At 44.3% G+C, this 22,087-nt stretch overlaps 1 protein-coding gene across 3 annotated transcripts in view; it reads left to right on the top strand.

Annotated features, from left to right (window-relative positions):
• The window catches only part of MDGA2 (MAM domain containing glycosylphosphatidylinositol anchor 2), a 340,836-nt gene that overhangs the window by 139,581 nt on the left and 179,168 nt on the right, over positions 1-22,087 (top strand). For all 3 annotated transcript variants that reach the window (XM_048949134.1, XM_048949136.1, XM_048949137.1), the window contains exons 4-5: positions 9,062-9,258; positions 12,706-12,838. In XM_048949134.1, the coding sequence (XP_048805091.1) occupies positions 9,062-9,258; positions 12,706-12,838 (330 nt within the window). The remainder of the gene's footprint in view (positions 1-9,061; positions 9,259-12,705; positions 12,839-22,087) is intronic.

Genomic DNA, 22,087 nt, shown 5'->3' with positions numbered 1-22,087 from the left:
AGCAGGACAAGGGGAAATGGTTTGAAGTTGAGGGAGGGCAGATGGAGGTTGGATGTCAGGGGGAAGTTGTGTGCTGTGAGAGTGGTGAGGTGCTGGAACAGCTGCCCAGAGAGGCTGTGATGCCCCGTCCATCCCTGGAGGTGTTGAAGGCCAGGTTGGATGGGGCCCTGGGCAGCCTGGGCTGCTATGAAATGTGGAGGTTGGTGGCCCAGCCTGTGGTGGGGGGTTGGAGCTTTGTGATCCTTGAGGTCTCTTCCAACCCGGGCCATTCTGTGATTCTGTGGTTCATTGGGAATGGCCAGTGTTGGAGCCTAGAAGTATCTGGGGGCTCTTGGGCCCTGCTTTTAATAATGGAGTTTCTCAGGAAGCATTAATGACTGATGCTTACAAGGGGTGTGGAAGGCAGTGGAGCTGGTTTGGGATAAGAGCGTTGTTTATGGCATTAGTAAATGTGAGCTGGAGGTGGGAATGGGGCTTGGGAGACACTGCACTGACTGAAGGATGTAAATCTCACACCATGGAGAGCCCCTCAACCAGGGATGGTGCTGGGTGACTCTTTTTCAGTGAGGTTAAATGCATGCATGCGTGCATACGGTTGTGCCGGTTACTGGCGAGTGTTGTCATGGGAATAATAAATTTTCCTTCTGTTGCAGTAGCACAGCTATTCAGTTAGGGCACACGTTAACACAGAGCACTGACAGCTCTCATTAAGGAAGGGATAATTGATAGGAGGCAAATGGAAAAGAGTGAATCCTGGGAGCAGTGCAGGTTAGGTGGGAGCAGGAGTGGCTGCATTGCAATGCCTGTGTGCCTGCAGACCTCTTACAGTAAACACACCATTAAGGCTACTAATGCATACTGACAGCCTTGCTCGTGAAAATTAAGAAGTGGAGATTAAATAATCATGCGTGCAGGAATGGAAATGCAAAATTTATATTAGGATCAGCCGAGGAAGATTTATATTTTCATGTTGAGCTCATTTTGGTGATGTTTAATTAGCCCTGAATGGCTGCTGAAGAAATACCTTGCAGAATTTGTTCAATATAATAATCCTGGCATCGGTATTTTTGAATCACAGGAAAAAAAAGTCTTACAGTTAATTAGAGTATTAATTCCCTAGCATTACCTGGGCTGCGTATGCAGATTTTGTTTTATTTTCATCCTTGGAAAGATGTAGTGAGCGCTGTAAGGTTATTTGAATGCCTTTTACGCTATTCCTTTTCTAAATTAAAACTGTCTCTAACACATGGTAATAGCTGTAGTTAGATCAGTCTGAGATAAGTACGTGTCAGATGAGGTTTGAGATAATTGATGCTGTAAATATCCCCAGAGTGGAAAGATAGACCACGTTAATGGCTTGAACATTCAGTCTGTTTGCAGGAATCTGATCGGAGACTTAATAGAAATAGGCCGAGATTATACAAAGCACTGAGTTGATGGCTTACAGAGTCTTTCACATTTGCTGTTGCTATCTGGAAGCACTTCCCCTCTGCCAGCTCTATGTCTGGAAACTTCCCTGATGTGTGGGCATCTTTGTAAGCTCCTCTAGAAGGTGAGGTTTTGGTGCTGCTCTAGAGAAGCCCTGTATGGTTTGCTGCATTACGGGCTCCTTTGCTTTGTTTTCTTTATCTAAGCGGCAAAAGCTGTGCAGGAAGGCTCACAAGTGGGAGTCAGCTTGTGCAGGGTGAGTTGCAGAAGGAAAGTAGGCAGTAGGGAAATGGTTTGAAGTTGAGGGAGGGCAGATGGAGGTTGGATGTCTGGGGGAAGTTGTGTGCTGTGAGAGTGGTGAGGTGCTGGAACAGCTGCCCAGAGAGGCTGTGATGCCCCATCCATCCCTGGAGGTGTTGAAGGCCAGGTTGGATGGGGCCCTGGGCAGCCTGGGCTGCTGTGAAATGTGGAGGTTGGTGGCCGTGCATGGCACAGGGGGGTTGGAGCTTCGTGATCTTTGAGGCCCCTTCCAACCCGGGCAATCTATGATTCTGTGATTCTGTGTGCAGGGGGGATGTTTCTCAGCTGGCTCAAGCCTTGCTCTTGTGCTGGCATCTCCCCACGCAAATGCACTGGTATCATAAAACATGGCAGAGGTTTAGTGTCTCTGGGATCTCAATCCCCCCTTGAAAATTTGCTGAGAGACTCAAGAAAGCTCAGAAGGTATTGGGGAATGGGGGTGTGGCAGATGGGCAGCCAAGTGCAATTAACTAAGGAAACAAATCTGAGCCCCTCTTTGGGATTCAGCTGCATTTCCTTGCTGTAAAAATTTGTTGGTATTAATGTTTGATGATGATGCAAAATTAACTGCATCATCAGGATGGAGAGAAGCAAGATGTGAACTAGCAGATCTCCCAAGTCTCTTGCAAGGTGAGTGGGATTTAAGCATGCACTCCCATTACAAACTGGCCTTCAAGTCAGTAGAAAGACTCTGCTTGCCTGGGATGGGGTGCAAGATGGGGGATTCCTTTCCCTCTTCCCCTCTGCTATACATTTGCTGATAATACCTTCCTGCATCTTCTTTTCTCTTCATTCGCTCCCCACTGTATTTACACCAGTCTCGTTTTCTTTTTTATTTCTCTTCTAAAGCGTGTGCTTTGTATGCACTTGTATGCATTGTATGGATAAGAAATAGTGTCATCTTTAAGAGTAGAGGTTGCAAGAATGTATGCAGAGCACTGGTAAGATTCTGTACTGACATTTTGGATGATAAAGAGTTTCGTGGTAGAAAATGAAGAGAAATATACAGCAGGGAAAAGAATAGAGTGCTATTATATAGGACTTTATATATTATATATAAAGCGTATTATATAATGTAGCTCTGCTATATAGCTATGAGCCATCAGATATTTATATTTGTTGGCATAGCAAAATGTTTGCATGCTCTTGGACTTGGACTGCTTGTCTCTTGGATTGAAGTGTCCATCTCCCATATGTGTGCAGCTGCACCTCAGTTCAGAAAAGGAAGATAAATCTTTGGCAAGTGAAAACCCTGCAGCAGAATTGTACCTTAGGGCTGCTTTCATAACTGCCCTCCTGTTCTCTGCCTGTCCTTGCAGAGTGGCTTTCACTCTTCTTTCTCACACGCCTTGTATGTGGATATAGCCATCAGCATCCTTGGGCTTCCTTCTGTTTACAGCTATTGCTGCTTGCTGTATATCTTACCAGGAGCCAAAAGAGCTCTTTTGTCCCCGCTGTTTTCCCACCAAGAGATGCTTGCATCCTATAATGAAATTACAGTTCACTCTTGATTCTGATAAATGCATTTGTCTCTTTGTATCTTTTCCTGCAAGTAAAGTCATAAGTACTTTCTCCAGTACATAGGTACTTTTCCATTGCTTTTCTGTTTGCCCTTTTATTTCTGAATGTTTCCATAGCAGTGGCTGACACACCATTAGGATCCTGTACTCAGGTCACCAGTTCTATGTACAGAAGAAAATTGTGTTACTCCATCTTACTGCCAGCAGTGAGCCCGGCCGTGTCTCAGCACAGTGCTGAGCGCGTGCCTTTAGCGGGTAGGATTCCTCTCTCAGACCACGCAGGGGGCATTTTTAGCACTGTTAGCCTCCAGGATGGCTCCATGATGTGATGCCCCATCCCTGCAGGCATTCAAGGCCAGGCTGGATGTGGCTCTGGGCAGCCTGGGCTGCTGGTTGGCGACCTGCACACAGCAGGGGGTTGGAGCTGGATGAGCACTGTGCTCCTTTACAATGCAGGCCATCCTGTGACTATGATTTGCAAAATCCACCAGTCTTTGCTTTGTGTCCACACATGCACATCGAAGTTCAGTACTGTAAGGGTTGCCATTTTCTGCTGTTTGTGCTATGAATGCAAACCCCTCAGTGCTGATGTATCTGCTGTCTCAGGGATCCAGTGCTAATTTGCTCTCATGCATAATGAACGTGGACTGCATTTGTGGTCCTTGGCTAAACAAAACTGCTGCTACCTTCCTTCAGGGCTGTACAGCAGTGACATTAGCACACACTGCTGGGAGCACTTCATCCAGCGGGTGCAGCTTGCACACGTTTCATCAAGGTACACTTATAATCTCATCAGGAGACTAAAACATTTTCTCTATAAGACTACATCACATATTTTTCTTTTCTCTGACTCTTTGCTGATAGATTCCAGCCCTCTGCAGAGCAAAGCAAGCAGAAGGGTCTGTACAGGGACTGATGTCTGTTTGTGGATGTTAGCACCCCTCCAGCCTTCTAGCACATGTCTGATCCTTGCAAAATGCTATTGGAGGTCTCTATAAGCTCATCGGGGATCTGCCAAGGTCACAGTGCTGGTCTTGTTGGAGCTCACAAGGAGGCCTGGCCGCCTTAGGGGCTCTGCCCTTGTAAATGATGTGTACTTTCTGGGGTTCTATCTGTGCTGCACATGTAGGGCAGCACTGCATATGCATTACGAATCTCTTACAAGGCACTGCGGAAGGAAAAATAAGAGTTATCTCGTGTGGAGCTGCAAGAATCTTGGCTCCCCTGTTCCTGGCCTCCAGCCAGCTTGTTTGGAGCACTGCTACGTGCTAATGGATGGCAGACAGGATAGTTTGTTATCCTTCCTGCAGGTATGCAGGAATACACATTTGTTGGATTTTTATCCATTTTCTAAATCAAGTGCAACTGCTTTCTATCACATCGTACCACGAACACCTAAAACCTGCCTACGTATTGATAGCTTAGGTTAGGCCAAGAAGGCTAAAGTGAGGAAAACTGTGGGAAGAACCTTGTGTTTTGCAATGTAAGAATGAAGTTAGGCAGGCTGAATGCATGCATCACTGCTGCCTCCTCTGTGGGTGTCTTGATGAGGCAGTTTCAATCCGTCTACCAGATGCGTGGTTTATTTATTATTATCCTGACTTCCAAACATCGCTCGCTTTGAGCATCTGAAGACAAAGGCAGCTAATTAACAAATGAAATCAGCAAGCTGTGCAGTCCCAGCAGCTGGAAAAACACGATATAGCAAATGCAGACCGTGGTCCCACTTTCACAGTGCCCACATGAAACTCCCTGGAGCTCAGCTGAGGGCTGCAGCACGCCGTCCGTGTTCCCAGCCCACAGCCAGTGGGCTCTCCAGTGCTTTGCCATTCAGCATACAGAGGATATTCATTATCTGCCATTCTTCTGTACACCTCCTACACCGACATCCCCAACCACAGCACTGCAATTCCCGACCTGTTTAGATCAGACCCATTTGGAACTGTTCATGCTGGGATTGCTTGAGAACACCGGGATGTACGAAGGGAATTTTTCCAATGCGGTGTTGAACATGCCTGTGCCATCTGGGCTTCACAAAGTGTTTGGTTCAATTCAAAGATTAAAGACTGAAAAATTGAACCTAATGATGGCATAAACCTCTGTGGAAAACATACTTCTGTAATTATTTTCATTTTAATTATAGACTTCAACTACATAGCAACACTCACGACTTCATTTTAATACGGAGACTGATTATTCTGTTAGTTCTTCATAATTTGATCAACCTGGAAATGAAACTTCTAGAATTTCTTTTTTTTTTTTCCCTCATCAGGCAAGTCAGAAATGCATCTTGTTGAGATGGTTAATGGTGTGCAATAGCTGAAGTCAATGGCTTCCTCCCAGGGCTGAGAGGCTGGGAGCCTTGGCCGTTCACATGCTGCTATGGAAGAAAGTCTCCCACAGATACTTAAACATATGCACCAAGCTTTAAATGTCCTTTTTTTTTTTTTTGTCTTTTCTTTTTGGTCTATTTTAAAATTTAAATATTAGTGACGATTCAATTAAACATCAAAACTGGAGTTCAGGAGATGTCTGATAAGTGGGCATCAGTGCCATACTGATCAGGTGGCTTTAAAATAGCCCAGAGGTTATCAATTTGGCACTGGCCTGCCTCCACTGTAATAGCTCTGCAGAATACCTTGGCAGTATTATAAGAAATGTATTTTGTATTATGTCTGCAGCTCTCACACTGTCTGAGCAAAATGCAGCCTTATATAACAAGGCAGCAAAAATGAAACATTTGTCTAACCCTGCACCGCAGCAGGGCAGGCAGTTGTTTGGTGAAATCTGACAACAATTGCAAGCATTATTTTGTCTCCTATTAGTGCTTCTTCTTTTGCTGTGATGCAGGTGTTGAGATCTTCCCAACTGCTGATGGAAAAATCAGCAGTGCCAATTTTGTATTCATTAACCATTACGAAATGCTTTGGCAGAAGCTTTGCTGCGTTTCTGTTCCCAACTTAGATTTCTCTGAGGTTTCTTTAACTCTTATCAGAATCCATCCCACATCAGGGCTATGTGGACAGAGGGCACGTGCTTCTCTCTGTTGCAGAGGAGAGCTGGTTGTTGCTGGGGTTAGAGCACACAGACCCACTGCTAGAGGGCAGGCAGCACGAGCAAGGGATGGCATCACTCTTAGTATCACAGGGTAAAGCTAATCCAACCCCGTGTTCTAATCACAGCATGTCAAGCTTTGAACACCAACAAGGACAGGTATCCCACAGTCTCTCTAGGACCCTGGCCAGGCACTAGTCTGATCTCATGAGGAATTTCTCACCTTCAGCCAGGAATGATTTCTCTGGGTGCTGCATATACCTGTTGGTTCATGATTTTTTTCCTCTGTAATGCTAGGAAGAGTTGACCTTTATCTTCTCTACAGAAGACTGTAGTCAGTCAGAGAAAGATGTTGGGTCACCCTTCCACACCTTCTACCCCAGACTGGCCAAATGAGCCCCTCCAGTCCCCACCTGTATGTATGTCCCCTGCTTCAGCCCTCTGTTTCTTGGTGCCTTCTGTGCTCACTCCAGCACATCCATGGCTTCCTCTTTGAGGAATGGAGACAGATCAGCGCTGGCATGGAGCTCAGGATGTCTCAGAGGTGTGGATGGAGGGGAGATCCTGTATGTGCCCTGTATGTGCTGCACTCTTGCTGCTGCAGGCTGGGATGTGACCAGCCTTCATAGATGTAGGGTTGAGCATTCAGCTTTTCCACCAAGACTTCCAGGCCTCTCATGCAAGCAGTTCCATGTCCAGCCAGCCTCATCCTGCCACGGCTTGGACATTACGCCCATAGGCTTCACATATTGTTGATCTTTAAGGTCCCTTCCAACCTCAGCACTTCTGTTATTCATCTTTAGCCCCGTGTTCAGGCTTTAAGCCATGCAGTGTGTGTAGGCCTGAGCAACTTCCTCAAAATGACATTTTAGTCCGGATCATGGCCCAGGGCTTGGATCTCTGCAGGTGTATGGGCTACAAACTGAAGCAGTCTAATTTTCTTCCTTTTATTTCCTATTGCGTGAGTAGAAGATGGCGTTTCCGCAATCCCATCCCTTTTCAAGCGCTGCTGTGATTTAAAATAACCTTTAAAACAAAAATGAGATCTCATTAGAAAATGCCATCCTAATCTGGAACAACAGATTCACAATTTGTTTCTGTGATATTCACAAAAATGTTTTGTAGAGTAGGGAGAAGATAACATTTACTTAAAATTCATACACCATTGCAAAGTATTATTGCTTGAATTATTCCAAATTTTGGAACATGTTTTGTTTATAATTGATCGAGACATTCAAGCTTTTTTCTTGTTGCACAAATGCAAGTATAAGCTTCTACAGAATAAGTGCAGTCTGTTTTTCAGTATGGTGATCTATCAGATTGTTAATGACGGGCTTCACTTATTAATCTTTTGATTCTCTAAATTTCTACACTAACAAAAATGGAAATGTTTTAAGAACTGCTATGCTGAGGTCCATCCATCTTGCAGAGTCCTGTGCGGTGGCATCCAGCTGGCACCTGGGGGAGCAAAATGCAAGTGATGCTTCCACCGAAGCACCCAACCCAGTGCTGAAGGCTGGACGTGGCTCTGGGCAGCCTGGTCTGCTGGTTGGCGACCCTGCACACAGCAGGGGGGTTGAAACTGGATGAGCATTGAGGTCCTTTTCAAACCCAGGCCATATGATTCTGTGAAGAGGAACAGAGGTGTGGGTGCCTTTGGACACAGCGCCATTCCCTTTGGCACTGCTGGCTGGGATGAGGTTTGAGCTCAGGGTTCTGTGTGTTGCTGATTCATGGCCTGGGGTGTGATGCATTCTATTTGGATAGGCACTGATGTGTAGTAAGCCTTTGCGATGGTATGGTTGTATTTCTGGGTAAATAATTAAGCACTACCTGACATGTTATTTATATTTTATTTTAAGGAGAAAAAAAAAAGCGCTGCTAACAACATTCTGCAGTTATTCCAGGCAAAGCTGAGATGCACATGGAAACGTGCCATATTTGTGTGCAGACAAACAGGATCAGTGTGGGTCTAATGGGGCCAGTTGCTCCCACACCCTGTGGTGTATGTGCTGTAACCACTGGGCAGCAACCCACGTTGGCTGCCAGCTTGTTGGGCAGCAGAGTTCTTCCCTAAAGCTCAATGCAGAACTGCTGACCACGTTGCTTGGAGGTTGAATGCTTTTATCTAGGAATGAGTAGCAGCAGCCGTTGCTGTCCTTGCTGGTAATGAACTATAGCAAACCCCCACTGACAGGGGTCTACTTGTTCCTGGTGGAATAAAGCCCACATGTAATTCATTAGGTGTATTTACATTCCAATGGCTATCTCTATTTCTTCTGAATTTAAAATGAACAAACTCTGTTCTGGGGAATTAATTTTCTCTGCCATGATGTGGTGGGAGTAATTATATGATATCTGTATTTTAATCAAGAGAAGTGTGTTGTAAAGCCTGAATGAATTTACCTGCTTGAAGTTTAATGCGTACGACCAAAATAAGGAAATATGCATTAAACTGCTGTATTAAATTGCTGCTTTAAAGGAAAATGGATGCATGAGCATGATCAGCATTCTACTGGATCCTGCCATTAGGATGCAAATGAATCTGACTATTTATTACCAAAGCTTGATAAACTATTTTGTCGAAGAGATGCTTAAATTGAAATCATATGTATGAAATAAGCAGTGAAGATGAAAACCAAGTGAAACCTAAATATTAGTGGAAACGTATCAGAAATGATGGATGCTACCATTGTATCGTGTCTATTTTGCAGGCTGCAGCAATGACCTGACCTCGGTTCTCTGTTCTGCCTTTCCAGATCTGGATGACCCGATAGTGACAGTCCACCAGAGCATCGGTGAAGCAAAAGAGCAGTTTTACTATGAGAGGACTGTGTTCCTCAGGTGCGTGGCCAACTCCAACCCGCCCGTCCGCTACAGCTGGAGACGTGGCCAGGAGGTGCTGCTGCAGGGCTCTGATAAGGGAGTTGAGATCTACGAGCCCTTCTTCACACAGGTAGGAGCCGTGGGGCTGCGCTCCGTCCCTCCTTGCACAGAGGCTTTGAGGCTGGACGTGCAGCAGTTCTGTCTGCACATCCCTGCTGGTGGGCACAGCCTGGCACCTTCACCCTGAGTTGATTCACAGCTTGCTCATGGAAAAGATATTTTTTAATTGCTGGTAAGGAAATGAGGAGGCAGGAGGCTGCAGGAAGACGCACAGGGAGTGAGATCTGCAGGAGTCCCTAAGTCATTTTGCTTGGGCTTGCAAGCCCAGTCCTCAGACTTGACTGCTATTTCCTATTCGTACATTCTGTTCTGAAGGTGCAGCCTCTAAAGCATTTCAGTAGGCTAAACTCTGTGGTCAACCAATTTTTGGATTCTTAAATTATTTTATTACTGTTATTCTACCTTTCTCTGCTTTGAATACAAGTTATTTTGTTCCAGACTTGCACTCTTGAAGGATGATGTGGCAAAAATGGCAGGCAGTGCTTTTTGTACATCTTCCCACCATCGCTTAGGGCCACGAAAGCAGACAGGGCCAACAAAAGGGTCTGTCAAGTTAGATCAGCTTAATTTATTGTTAGCACACTTACACAGTCTCAAAATAAGAAGGTGGCACATCCCAGTGTCTGGGGAGAATTGTGTGCAGTGGTGCTTGCAAAAAAAAAAAGCAACGCCAAAAAACAATGTTATTTTGTAAAGTCTCAAGCAACAACGAGTAAAGACAAGTGAAAACTGCCCATTAATTTGGTCTTCAGAACAGAAAGCATGCTGCAAATTTCATAAATAATTTTCAGCTAATGATTTGAAAGCACCTTCATTTTTTCTTCCTATTATGCTTGACAGCTTTATATTGCTACCATGGCTTGGTATTCTACTGAGAAATGCGTAGCCTGGAACCTTGCAGAGATGAGAATTAGATTACGCAGTCAAGTTACTGGTCTCCTAAAAGTGATGAAATTATTTTTAATTTAATGCGTGCAGGTTCAGTTTAGCAAATGTTTCTTGTTTCTTTGGACTCAAGTGTGTAAATGAGTGTATTTTTACGATTTAATTAGAAAGTGAGAGTGTCTTTTAAGGGGTTCCTTTTTGCCTTATATCTCAGTATGGAAATGCCAGTGAATACCTTTCCTATCATCATGCAAGAAAGGATCAAATAAAATGTGTCACATGAAATTAGAATCAAAAAAGATCGTCAGGTTAGTGGAGGCATTCACTCTAGAACTTCTGTCTGGGATGAAGTAATGAATAAATCACATGGTTGTGTTGATAGTCCAAAGCTTATCCACAATGTTTTTATATTTATTGGAGGTCTAGTTGAATTAGTGTGCCTCGTCTGTATGCCTACAAGATTTGATATATGTTTATAAAGGGAAAGGATGTAATTAAAGGTTTAAAGGTCATAAATGTCCACCACACGTCTCTGCATAATTGGTTCTGTATATGATGAGGTAACAACCAGTAAGGGCTGGTGGGAAGAGAGGTGCTTTATGGGAGTGGTGAGGTGCTGGAACAGCTGCCCAGAGAGGCTGTGATGCCCCGTCCATCCCTGGAGGTGTTGAAGGCCAGGTTGGATGGGGCCCTGGGCAGCCTGGGCTGCTGTGAAATGTGGAGGTTGGTGGCCCTGCATGGCACAGGGGGGTTGGAGCTTCGTGATCCTTGAGGTCTCTTCCAACCTGGGCCGTTCTGTGATTCTGTGAGGTGGAGGAGATTTAACTGCAGAGTTCTGAAAGACGTGAACTGGAGATGGCATTTGTTTGTTGATTGCTCTGAAGCTGGGTTATCAATCTGAAAATCCAAGGAGAGGTAAATGAAAGCAAAGGGTAACAATTCAATTTTTGGAAACACAGTACCCAAAAAGGGCATTTTATTTCTAATGGATTCCTTACTGTATGAAATCATAGGAGACCCTTTGAAAACAGAGCAAATAAGAGGGAATTCTTGAACTTTAAGCACCGATTTTGTGATGAGTCAGGTAATGTCAACTACTTCTTTCAGCTGCCATGGGAAAAAAAGCCAACCCAAATGCAATAAAAGCCAACGTGTGTGTTCTCATCTGTGGCAGTGCTGAAATACGGAACTTTTCAAAATGGAAATCTTGATGCAGATTTGTTTCCAAAGAGTTTGCATCCTCCTCGTTGCACATTGTAATTGCACAGCCTCAGAACAAGATTGAATTTGCTGTATTTACAATAATTACGCAATTAGACGTAATTAGACTAATTATACGAACCAGTGGAGAAAATATATATATTTTTACCAATCTCTACAATCTAGGGACATGATCCAGAATACCATCGTGAGTTCAACCCACCAGTTCAACTTGGAGTCTGCAGCTAAGGACTGAGCTGCTGCTCTTTGGGTCCAATCCAGAACATAATAACTTGGGTAATGTTGTTCCCACTGCCCTGGATCAGGCCCTTCTCTAGTCCAGATAAAACCCTTCTCAAAGCAGGACCTTTACCCTCAGGATCAGCCATTCCAGGCTTGGATCGTGCAAAGACTGAATCAGTGTGAGCCTGATTTTAATCACATCGTTTCTGTGGGACTGATTGTACATACAAAGCACTTCAGTTCCCATGCTCCAAACACTGACTGAGCTTGATTTAATGACAGTCTCTTTCCCAGCCTCTTTTCTTTTCTTGCTATCTGTATCTTCTCCTCTACTGCTTTTTTTTTGTGTGATTTCTTTACATTCGTTTCACACACTACAGCTACACAAACTACATTCTCCCCTAGATACACCCAGGCAGGTGATGCACATGATGTTACTAAAAACACTGAAGATGCTTCCCAAGGCATATGGAAATCAAAAGTTGTAGCAGCTTGAGCAAGACACAGGACAATGGGCATTATTCAGTTTGCTTTTGGCTGATCTATGAGCTGTGGGTCACTGTTGGCCTCCCGGGGTGCTCTGCCATTCCCAACCTTGATGCTTCTTGGAATAAACAGAGGCAAAGACTTGGAAGTGGGCAGCAGAAGGAGGAGATGGCAGTGGAAATCTTGTAGAAAACTGCAGTTTTCACTCGACTGTGTCAGAAGGAACTCCTTCATTCGCATCCCACTCAGGCCCCTGGATTGTCGTTTCCATCGTTTTAACTGGCTAAAAATAAAACCCATCAGGAGCTCATTTTCAAAGGAAAGCCAGCAAGATTTCTGTAGCTTTTTTCATCAAGCAGATTGTACCTTGCGATACGATATCCAGAATAATTCTGTGACTTCTAAGGCTGCCAACACAATTTCCCCCTCTTTTTTTCTCACTTTCGATATATGTAAGGTGGGCTATGATGTCAGGCTATGCCAGTCATTGTTTTTTTTCCTGCTATTTAAAAAGATAAGTTCTAAGCAATTCTGAAGTAACTTATAACAAAACAAAAGCAAGGTCTAAAATAATCATTAAAATAATAAGTCTTCCTGGCTCCCCCTCCACAGGTTTTCCTAACGCTCTTTCTTGCTCATGCAGGGGGAAACGAAGATCCTGAAGCTGAAGAACCTCCGACCTCAGGACTACGCCAACTACAGCTGCATCGCCTCAGTGAGGAATGTCTGCAGCATCCCTGACAAGATGGTGTCCTTCCGACTCTCCAACAAAACAGGTGGGCCTCCAGCAGCTCGTTTGATGTCTGTTGGGCTGCACAGCGTTCTTCTCCCACTTAACATACAGAATGTTAGGATTGTTCAGCTTGGGAAAGACCAGTAAGATCACCAACCCATCCCACCATGGCCCTCAGTGCCACGAGGGTTGTTAGGGTAGTATGGTTAGGGTAGTATGGTTGGATGTGATGATCTCTGAGGTCTTTCCCAACCTGAGCAATTCTATGATCCTATGTGTGTGCAACCAAACGGTGCTAGGAATTATTTAGGAGCACGTTGTTGGCAATTGTTTTCCCTCTTCTCACCAAAGGTAGGATTTGAAGAAGAGTTGATCCTTGAGGTCCCTTCCAACCCGAGCCATTCTATTATTCTATTATTTTATTTATCAATGTTTATCACTTTCTAGGTTTTATAACACAATTCACATTTTCCTCCCATGTCGGAGAGTTTCATTGGTATGAATAGACTTGATTTTAAAGCAAGTATTGCAGTGAGGTAGAAGGAAAGCACAACTCAGCCAGGGCTGGGCACAGAGGAGAAGATTCCCTTCCAGTCCTCCAAACACTTTCAAATACTTCACTCAACACTTTGCTGGAAACTAGTTATTTTAAATCAACAAAGTATTTTAGGAAAAGAATCAGCCTTTTTGTATTCTTACATCAATTTAAATGATTGATTTATATATTGATGCACTTGAGATGTTCTCATGATGAATTAAATGTCAATTTCTTACTTAGAGAAGAAAAAATAAGCCTTTTTTTTTCAGAGTTTCATTGCTTCAAAAGGAAATATGCAAAAAAAAGGCAGGTCACAGTGCTCTGCAGCAGACATTTATCCATCTTTGGCCAAGCTCTGTTCATGTTGTGGTGTTTCTTGTGCCTTTGCTCTTTTCTTTGGACTTGTCCCTGTGCAGATACCACTTGTGCATCTTGCCCTTAGTTTTTACTGCTCTGCCTCCTGATCTCAGGGTGTGCAAGCATGCTGACGTGTGCTGGTTTTCAAGAGGGTGGAAATCATAGGTTGTGATTCCCTTACGGGTTCCATGTCCAGGATCAACAGCTGATGTGTCTTACATGGCTTATGGTTAAAGAGCAAAGTCCTTGGCATAGGGTTATAGAAGTGTTTTCCAGAGAAGTGTTCTGCAGGAAACACTACATTTGAAGGCTTCACATTATGGGAGTTTTGCCTTAAAAGTGTATGCCTTGGAGCACTGAAAACAGGCAGCAAATGAACAAAATAGCTGAAGCATTAACATGTCAAGGCCAGGCTGGAATGGGGTGTGAGCGACCTGCTCTGGAGGGAGGTGTCCCTGTCTGTAGCAGGCAGTTGGAACTAAATGGTCTTAAAGATCCCTTCCAACTCAAACCATTCTCTGATTCTATGCTGAGCTGTCTAAGATGAGGTGTGAATTTTATGCGAACCAGCACATTTCACATTATTTCTGCCCTCCTGGCTTTATTTCAAGGAGCTGCCTTCAGCTTTTTCAGAATTTCTGATTGGTAGGCAGGGACTTTGAAACTATGGGATGTCTCATTTCATTTCACAGCACACTGCCGAGCAAACGGCCAGCACTGGAGCTGCTGCTGGTAGTAGGGCAGTTACAGTCAGCCCCAGAGGTATCCATCAAGACGTATTGGAAGCACTTGTTTTATTCTTTTACTGATTTTGCCAGGGAAAAAAAAAATGAATCAAAATGTGACATTTGGCTTTCTTTTATATTAAAACAAAACCCAGAAGTTTGTTTATGCTGTGGTAATGAGAAAATTGAAATAGTGTGATTATTCTGATCTAAGCATAGCTGATCATGATCTATGCTGCAACGGGAATGAATTATTTCCACCTTACTAATGTTTTGTTTTTTGGGGGAGAAAGGTGCCTTCTCCAGGAGGTTGTGTTGGTACATTAACAGGAACAGCTCTTCTAGAATAGCTGCTGAGGTAAACAATATACCTGGAAATATATAAATATATATCTGGAAATATATAAACAACATACCTGGAAATGTATAAAGATTCACACTATCTCATGAAGAACCTGGTGATAGTTGTCATCAAGGGCAAGATTAAGTACGTATAGTAATTACTACAGTAATTTAAGGACAGTGACTGATGTGTTGATGACTCTGGGACAAAACTTTTCTCATTTAATGTGACATCTGGTAAAGCTATTTGGTAGAACTTCACCTGGTGTGGCTTCATAGAAATTACATAAATCATCAATGCAGGGGAATCCAGGATAAATCCACCTGGATGCAAATCAGAACCTGAACTTGATGTGTTTTAAAAGAGCAATCCCAGCCTGTCCGCCTGCTTTTAATCTAAGGCTGAATGCCCATTACTGCTGTGTCAGTCTATGGAGACAATAGAGAGACGAACAGAAGTGTCTATGAGGTTTGCAGACACGCATGGTGTTTCTGGTATGTGAAGTGCCTAGAAGTGAATTTAAGTTTTTTTCTGCTTATTATGTGTAAAACTGGTGGCAATTGGTTGTTCTGCATTTCTCAGGTCTATAAGCAGAACTGGAAAGCTTTGGTTGAACTTTACTTGGCAGTTACTGCTGAGAGATGACCAAGGAGAACAGCCAAGCCCTACAGCAGCTGTGGGTTCCCCCTTGATCCAGTTGGGGTTTGTCTGCCTGGCTTCAGGCTTTTATCACCTGAGACAGGACTGTGTGGCTTGCCAGGCTCCTTTTGATTTACTGTCCTGAGGGTGATGTTGGGAATACTTTTCCTTGCCACAGATGTGCACACCAGTTTGGGCAGCTCAGGGCCATGAGCTGTCTCAGCAGCCATATGGGCTCTATGAGGGTTTGTGGACCATCTGCATGGCATGCTTATGCTCAGCAGGATGCTAGCATGCTGCCAGGAGCATCTGTCACCCATGGCAAGCAGTGGTAGGAACTGGTGCTCAGCAGGTGTGAAACCAAACCAGTGCAGCAATTGCTGTATCCCCTGGAACCAATAGTGCTCTGTGGCATCCTGCTGCACTGCCCACAGTGCTTCACAGGCCCTGAGGTCTCCACAATGACAGTTGGGTCACCTGTTAAACCTTCTGCTAGATCATCTCCTGTTACTCTAAGAGAGTACAGTGTCAGAGATGCATCACCAGTTTTTCCCTGTTTCTTGGAAGCACTCAGGTCTCCCACCTTCCCCTGTTACCATTTGAGCCACAGGGTCTTTCATACCTCTGCATCCTGGTGCATGCACAGGAATAAAGAGACTAATTTGAGGAGCACCAGGCCTGTCTCTAGGTGAGCAGATTGGGCTTCTGCTCAGTGTGGCCTGTCACCTTTCTGTTCTCTGTGCTCACTCCATCGTGCTCATTATTTGATCGTGTATCATGGCATCACCAGAACAATCAATTACAACGATAAAACCAATTGCAAGGAAACTTCCTGCCTAGTTTGTGAACAATTAGGGAAATCATTAAGCTGATGCCATGAGATGAACATGTATTTATCAGTATACTTTGGACAAGATGTAAGTTTAAAGTGTTGCACATAGGTGTGATTAGGTACACTCACACCACCTTCGTTCAACCACAGTGTCTTCATTACATTGGTTCTGCACGAATATGTGAAGCCTTAGACCTACCATCATCTATGTCTGTAGGTACTTCAGGAGCTGGACTGCATTGGCACTGCTTTCCAGACATGCGTATTTCTTTGTTCCAGTGCAGGCTAGTTTAAAATACAAAAATAAAAAAGATTTTGTAATGAGAGAAACTGAGATCATCTCAGAAGCATGTGACTGTGCATATGCTGAAGCCAAATATGACAATTAGCATTACTATTGTACAGCAGCATGTACAGAGGCACTTGTCAAGCGTAGACCCACTTTGTACCTCAAGACAGCCATTACTCTGCAAATGTAGTACCTAAATGAGAAATCTGAAGGGAAGCAGAAGCACTGTGAAATGTTTCACCTGCTGTCAGATTGCTCTTGAGTGGCAGGAGCAGAAATAGAAGTCAGGATGTGAAGAAGAACAGCAAAGGGACTAATTTTGCAACTCTCATTTGTTTTTAGTAGACTAAGTCCCTTTAAAATCAGCACACAGAAGTTAATTTGGGGAAGTTAATGCAAGCGGGAGTTGTAATAAAACAAATGCAGCTGCTTTGCAAGAAAATCAAGGGGTAATTCTGACAAGGAGGAGGAACCCTAACAATTTTCTCAGTATATGTGCTTGAATCCGGGCTGTTGGAAGAGGAGCAGCTGCAAGTGGGTGTCACAGTGAGTCACGACCTCCATACTTTCTGTCTACGCTGCCAGATTTTGTTGTATCTCCATGTACACGCTGTACCCAGGAAGAGAAGCTGGTTGCTCAGATTCTGGCTCCTACTCTACCCTTTGGGTTTTTCTTGAGGGTGCTACTGCCCCATCTCTTTTCTTGAGGCCATGGAGAATCATTGCATGGCATTCACACGTTCTCCCCATTCAAGTTTTTCACCCTCTTAAAGCTCTTGATGTATTTATATTCCTCAGCCTGGTGGCATTTTCCCTCCAAACAGTCCTCACAGCTGGAAGCAGCTGAAGCACACAAGACTGCACTAGCAGCAAATGCTTCTGGGGTGGGTGAAGCACACCATATGGGTTCTTTCTTCTCGTAGGAATGGCTCCTATCTGCTCTTACTTACAAGTGTCTTGGAAGCACTCCTTTGTCTGCCTTTTCTTCCCCTTGCCTTTTGTTTGGATAAAACCTGGCCATGATCTCCATACTGTCCTTACAGCCAGATTGGTGACGTGTGGCTGACTGGAGGAAAACTGTCTTTGTGTTTGAAGGGGCAGCAGGATGTCCAACAGGTGGCCATTTATTTGAGTCATCCCTCAGACATCAAAATCAGAAAAAGTGCTGCTCAACATCTTTCCTAATGACAAAAACAACGGGAACGGGTGCATTTGGGGCCAAATTTGGGAAGGCACGCAGCAGCCCCATGAGGGAAATGCCTTCCCCTTGGGAGAAACAGGCCCAAGGCATGAGGACATGGGGCCCAACTGGGTAGAAAGCAGCTCTTCAGGAAGAGAGCTGGGAACCTGGCAAGCAAGTTGAACACGAGCCAGCAATGGGCTTTGCCAAAAAGGCGCACAGCAGGCTGGGCTGTGAGTCAGGCCCACTGCCAACAGGCCAGGAATGGGATCCATCCCTTCTGTTCTGCTCTCCTGAGGCTGCGTCTGGGCTGCCCTGTCCATTTTAGGGCTTCCTGACACAAGAAAGACATGGAACAAGTCCAGTGGATGCTACAAATCAGTCTGGGGCTTGAGAATATCACACACAGGGGGACACTGGAGGAGCTGGGTTTGTTTGGCTTTGGGAAGATGCTAAAAATTTGCCCCTGTAAGGCCCACGTGACCTGAAGCAATGGCCACTACTTGAAGCTGACATTGGGCCAGAGGCCTCCAGAGATCCCTCCAGAGATCCCTCCCGATGGAAATGATCGATGGTTCTCCGAGTGGAACAAGCACGCTGAAAGGAAGAACGGTCCTGGGGAAGTTGTGCTTTGAATTCGGTATTATCTTCTCTCCCCAGGACGTGTCTGTGTGTGTAGGAACTGATGAGATCCCGAGGACTTGCCCCCTTAGCCTGGGCTCTGCAGGGTCAGGAGGAAATGTGAAGTCGCCCAGCAGGAGTGAGCACAACCTCCTGTAGAAACGCAGCGCTCATATTATTCCAAGCTCTAATTATGCTCTGTATCAAGCATGAATTATTGACAGATGATATTAAAATCTGTCTGCAGCTTGCGTGTGACTCAGTGTTTAATATTTAGAGCAGGGAAAGGTGACTTCAAATACAACTTATGCTGAATCTCACATCTTGATGATCAAATGTATATAGTAAATATGAATGGATCCTTTAAAAGCGTGACTGTTTCCAAGTGTCAGAGACAAAGCGTGATGCTTACCCATCAAACCAAACATCTTCCTTTTTGAAAGGTTTATTTCAAACATCATTAGGATTCAAAAAGAGTTGAAATAAGTAGGCAGCTTGCAGTATTTAAATTCTGGGCTTCCTTTTATGTTTCTTCTAATATGATTGTGTAAAAGCAAATACAGCAGTCTTTGTCTACAAAGCATTTTCAGTGGCATTGATTTATTTGAAAATGTGTATTAGTTTGAATTAGCCAGTTAAGGCTGCTTAGTGCAGGTGATATTATTAATGCATAATATTAGAGTTGGTTTCTGGCAGCTGTTAACACAGAAATATGCCCCAACAGTAACTTTTTTACCAGGAAAGATGAGTATTTTGATGTGTGATTTTTCATCTTTGTGACATAGTTCATTCTTATTGCACTCTGTCTGGGATGTCATGGGAATGGAACTGAGACAGGCTTGGTTCTAATCTCTTCTTTAAACAGCAGTCTGTTTCTCTTCATTCAGACAACACATCTTTAAGAGAATTATCTGACTTCAAGAATTATTCCTCTCGGTGTCCTCTGGCATTCTAAAGAACGTGGCAGCGATACACGGTCCTGCACTACCAAGGCCTCAAGTGCTCTGATAAATGATATAGCCAGCTGTACTCAGAGCTGACTACTAAAGGTAGATGAGATTAGTGCTACAGTAAGAAGGAATAATACAACATAAGGCTTGTAAGGACTCCAAGAAGTCACATAGTCTCATTTTTCATGGCAGAATGCACTGGATCCAAACCATGATCTGGCCCCATGCTTATCTGTCCCAACTTCTGACAGTGTGATCTGATGGCCCACCCAAGTCTTCCTTTCTGTAACTAGAGCCCTTCTGGGCTCTGGTCCTATCCACTGTGATGTGGAGAAGAGATTATCCTTTATCTTTGCAGCAGTGTTCTGTGTGTTGAAGGTGTTTTTCTTGTCCCGTCACTTCTGTTGAATAGTGAACCTAGATCCTTATTTTTTTCCCCCAGGAATCACATCCTGTGTACCTCACACGGTTCCCTTTGGTCTCTGTGCACCTCCTTGGAGGATTTCAATGCTTCAGGGCGTGCTGAGTACTGTGCTGCATGTTAGCAAATGCATACTGCTGATTTTTGCTTGGGTTCAGACTGCCATCTGCCATAACCCGGAGGGTCCTTTGTCTCCATCTCCTCGTTAGCCAGTCATTTGTAATCCACTAATTGTGTGAGTTGACGGTCACTGCTGAAAGAGAGGATTTGTCTTGCCTAACATGCTGAAAGCTTTGCTATCTGTAGTGCACTGTTGTTCAGGGAGCGCTGTTCTCAGTGGAGAGAGGCATCTCCAAAGAGCAGTTTATGCCATCTATTTTCAGAGAGCAGGAATTGGGCTTTGGGGATGCTTACATCTCATCAAGATCCGTGACCTCGGATTGCACGCCTGACTTTCCAGTGGTTGAAATTAGCAGAGATGAATTTAAGCCTACATTGCTTAAAGGTAGGCTTGCATCTAAATATAGTGAAGAAGGGGACAGTTGCACGAGTGAGTTAAGCTGATTTAACACTGCTCTGCTTCTAACGGGAGAATCCTGCCTTCCCTTCATACCCTCCTGATAAAATGTCCACAGAATGAATAGTTCATACAGTGTGGGAGCTGTGAGCTATTGTAGTTGGCTCCCGAGCGTAACCACCGAGGAAGTGCTCTGAATAGCAAACGGATCCGCCTCCCTTCCTCCCAATGCAGCTATCAATGCCACATCTGTGCGTGAACAGCAGCACGAGCAGAGCTCGAGTCATCAAAGTGCTGCTGCTGCGGGATGAAAGGCAGCCAGGCACATGGCATAAAGAAGATGAGTCATCAAAGCAGCGTCCCCATTGGCTGAAAAACAGAGGATTTTCCAAAAAAATAAAAGTTGGAGGAGGAAAAATAAAGCTATTTAGGATGGAGGGAGAGAGCAGGGTTACCTGCTGCTTGCCCAGGCCGACGCTCTGAGCTGGCTGCTGTGCACAGGTCTGGGTGAGCAGTGGTGTTACACAGCACAAAGGCTGTGTGGAAAATGGACCTGGCTAAAGATAATCTCATTCTTTGCTCTGTTTCTCTCCCGTAACGCTCCTTCCTGCTTCCCCTGAAACTTTGTTGTTTTCTGTTCTTGATGGTATGTCTGCAATTGGACATACCAAGGCAAAAGAATGGATACCTGAAATAATTGGGATTTAACCCCCCTTTGGCTTCATTTTCTCTTCTTTTGCAAGTGCTAGAAATGTAAGGGGAATGATGAAATGGGAAAAGTAGCAAATAACATCCTTCTGCAGAGAGCTCAGACTTAAGGATCTCTGCCTATTGATTTTTCCCCTTGGCTTTGCTGGAGATCACATTGCCAAACCAACAGGGAACCTGCCCAGGGAAGCCTTGCCTCTTCCCAGCAGCCTGCAGCAAAGTTTGTACCTCCTGAGTGGCTACATGAGCTGCTGGCACACAGAAGTGGGTGCTTGCTTGACTGTTTTGCCCACTGGAGTATCTTATTTTGGCTGCTTCAGTATACGCTGGCACTTGCTGCCCAGGAGATTTCTCTCTTTGGGGAGACCAGCTATTGGACTGTCAGACAGCAGCCAGAAGATTACAGCTCTGTCAGCAGCAGCAGGAGGATAAAAGCAGAGAGGATGGGGGCATAAAAGTGGTTTGGGTTGTTTTTTCTGAGAGAGTACTGATGAAAGGAAAGAACCTCCTCTACTGCAGCGGGCTGTGACAAGTGTGGTCAATAGCAGGTTTCTTTTTACCCAATAATTTAAAATCTGGACCTCAGCTGGGAGTTGTAATCTATTCGTTTTTTGAACTGTACTGGGTAAGTAAGTGCTGAAATGATGCTCCTAGCCCTGCAGGGACCTCAAATGTTGTCTCTTTTTACTCTGACTTGAATGAGACTGTTCATAATGTGCGTAGTTAGGAGTATATGCATTGTATTCCTGCAGGAAATCATCCCAGTAAATCAAATGGATGCGTGCTCACACACACACACATATATATATATGAGAAAGTAAAATCCAATTATGCTCTATTACTTCAGTTCTACATATGAAGTAATTCACAAAACTGGAGGAAATTGTCTTTTCACTTTTATTCATCATAGAAGAGTCAGTTGTCAAGGATATGACTTTTGCTCTGCTTTGATATGTCTATTAAAGCGTTAGATTTCTCTTGCCTTTCCAGTAATCCCTAAAGCCAATTGTGACATTTTCTCAATTCTGCACACCCACCCTAAATGCATATATTTGTCCTGTAATTATAACACGCTTCAGAATCAGATTTTTTTTCTGTATCCTACATCACTTTCAAATATCAGTCTCCTACTGGTGCACTACCAGCCTCAGATACCCATCCCAGACAGCAGG

Source organism: Lagopus muta, chromosome 6 (genome assembly GCF_023343835.1).
Source record: "Lagopus muta isolate bLagMut1 chromosome 6, bLagMut1 primary, whole genome shotgun sequence".
NCBI classification, from domain to species: domain Eukaryota; kingdom Metazoa; phylum Chordata; class Aves; order Galliformes; family Phasianidae; genus Lagopus; species Lagopus muta.
Note: the sequence above shows the minus strand (reverse complement) of the source record. Positions and strands in the feature narration are given on the sequence as shown.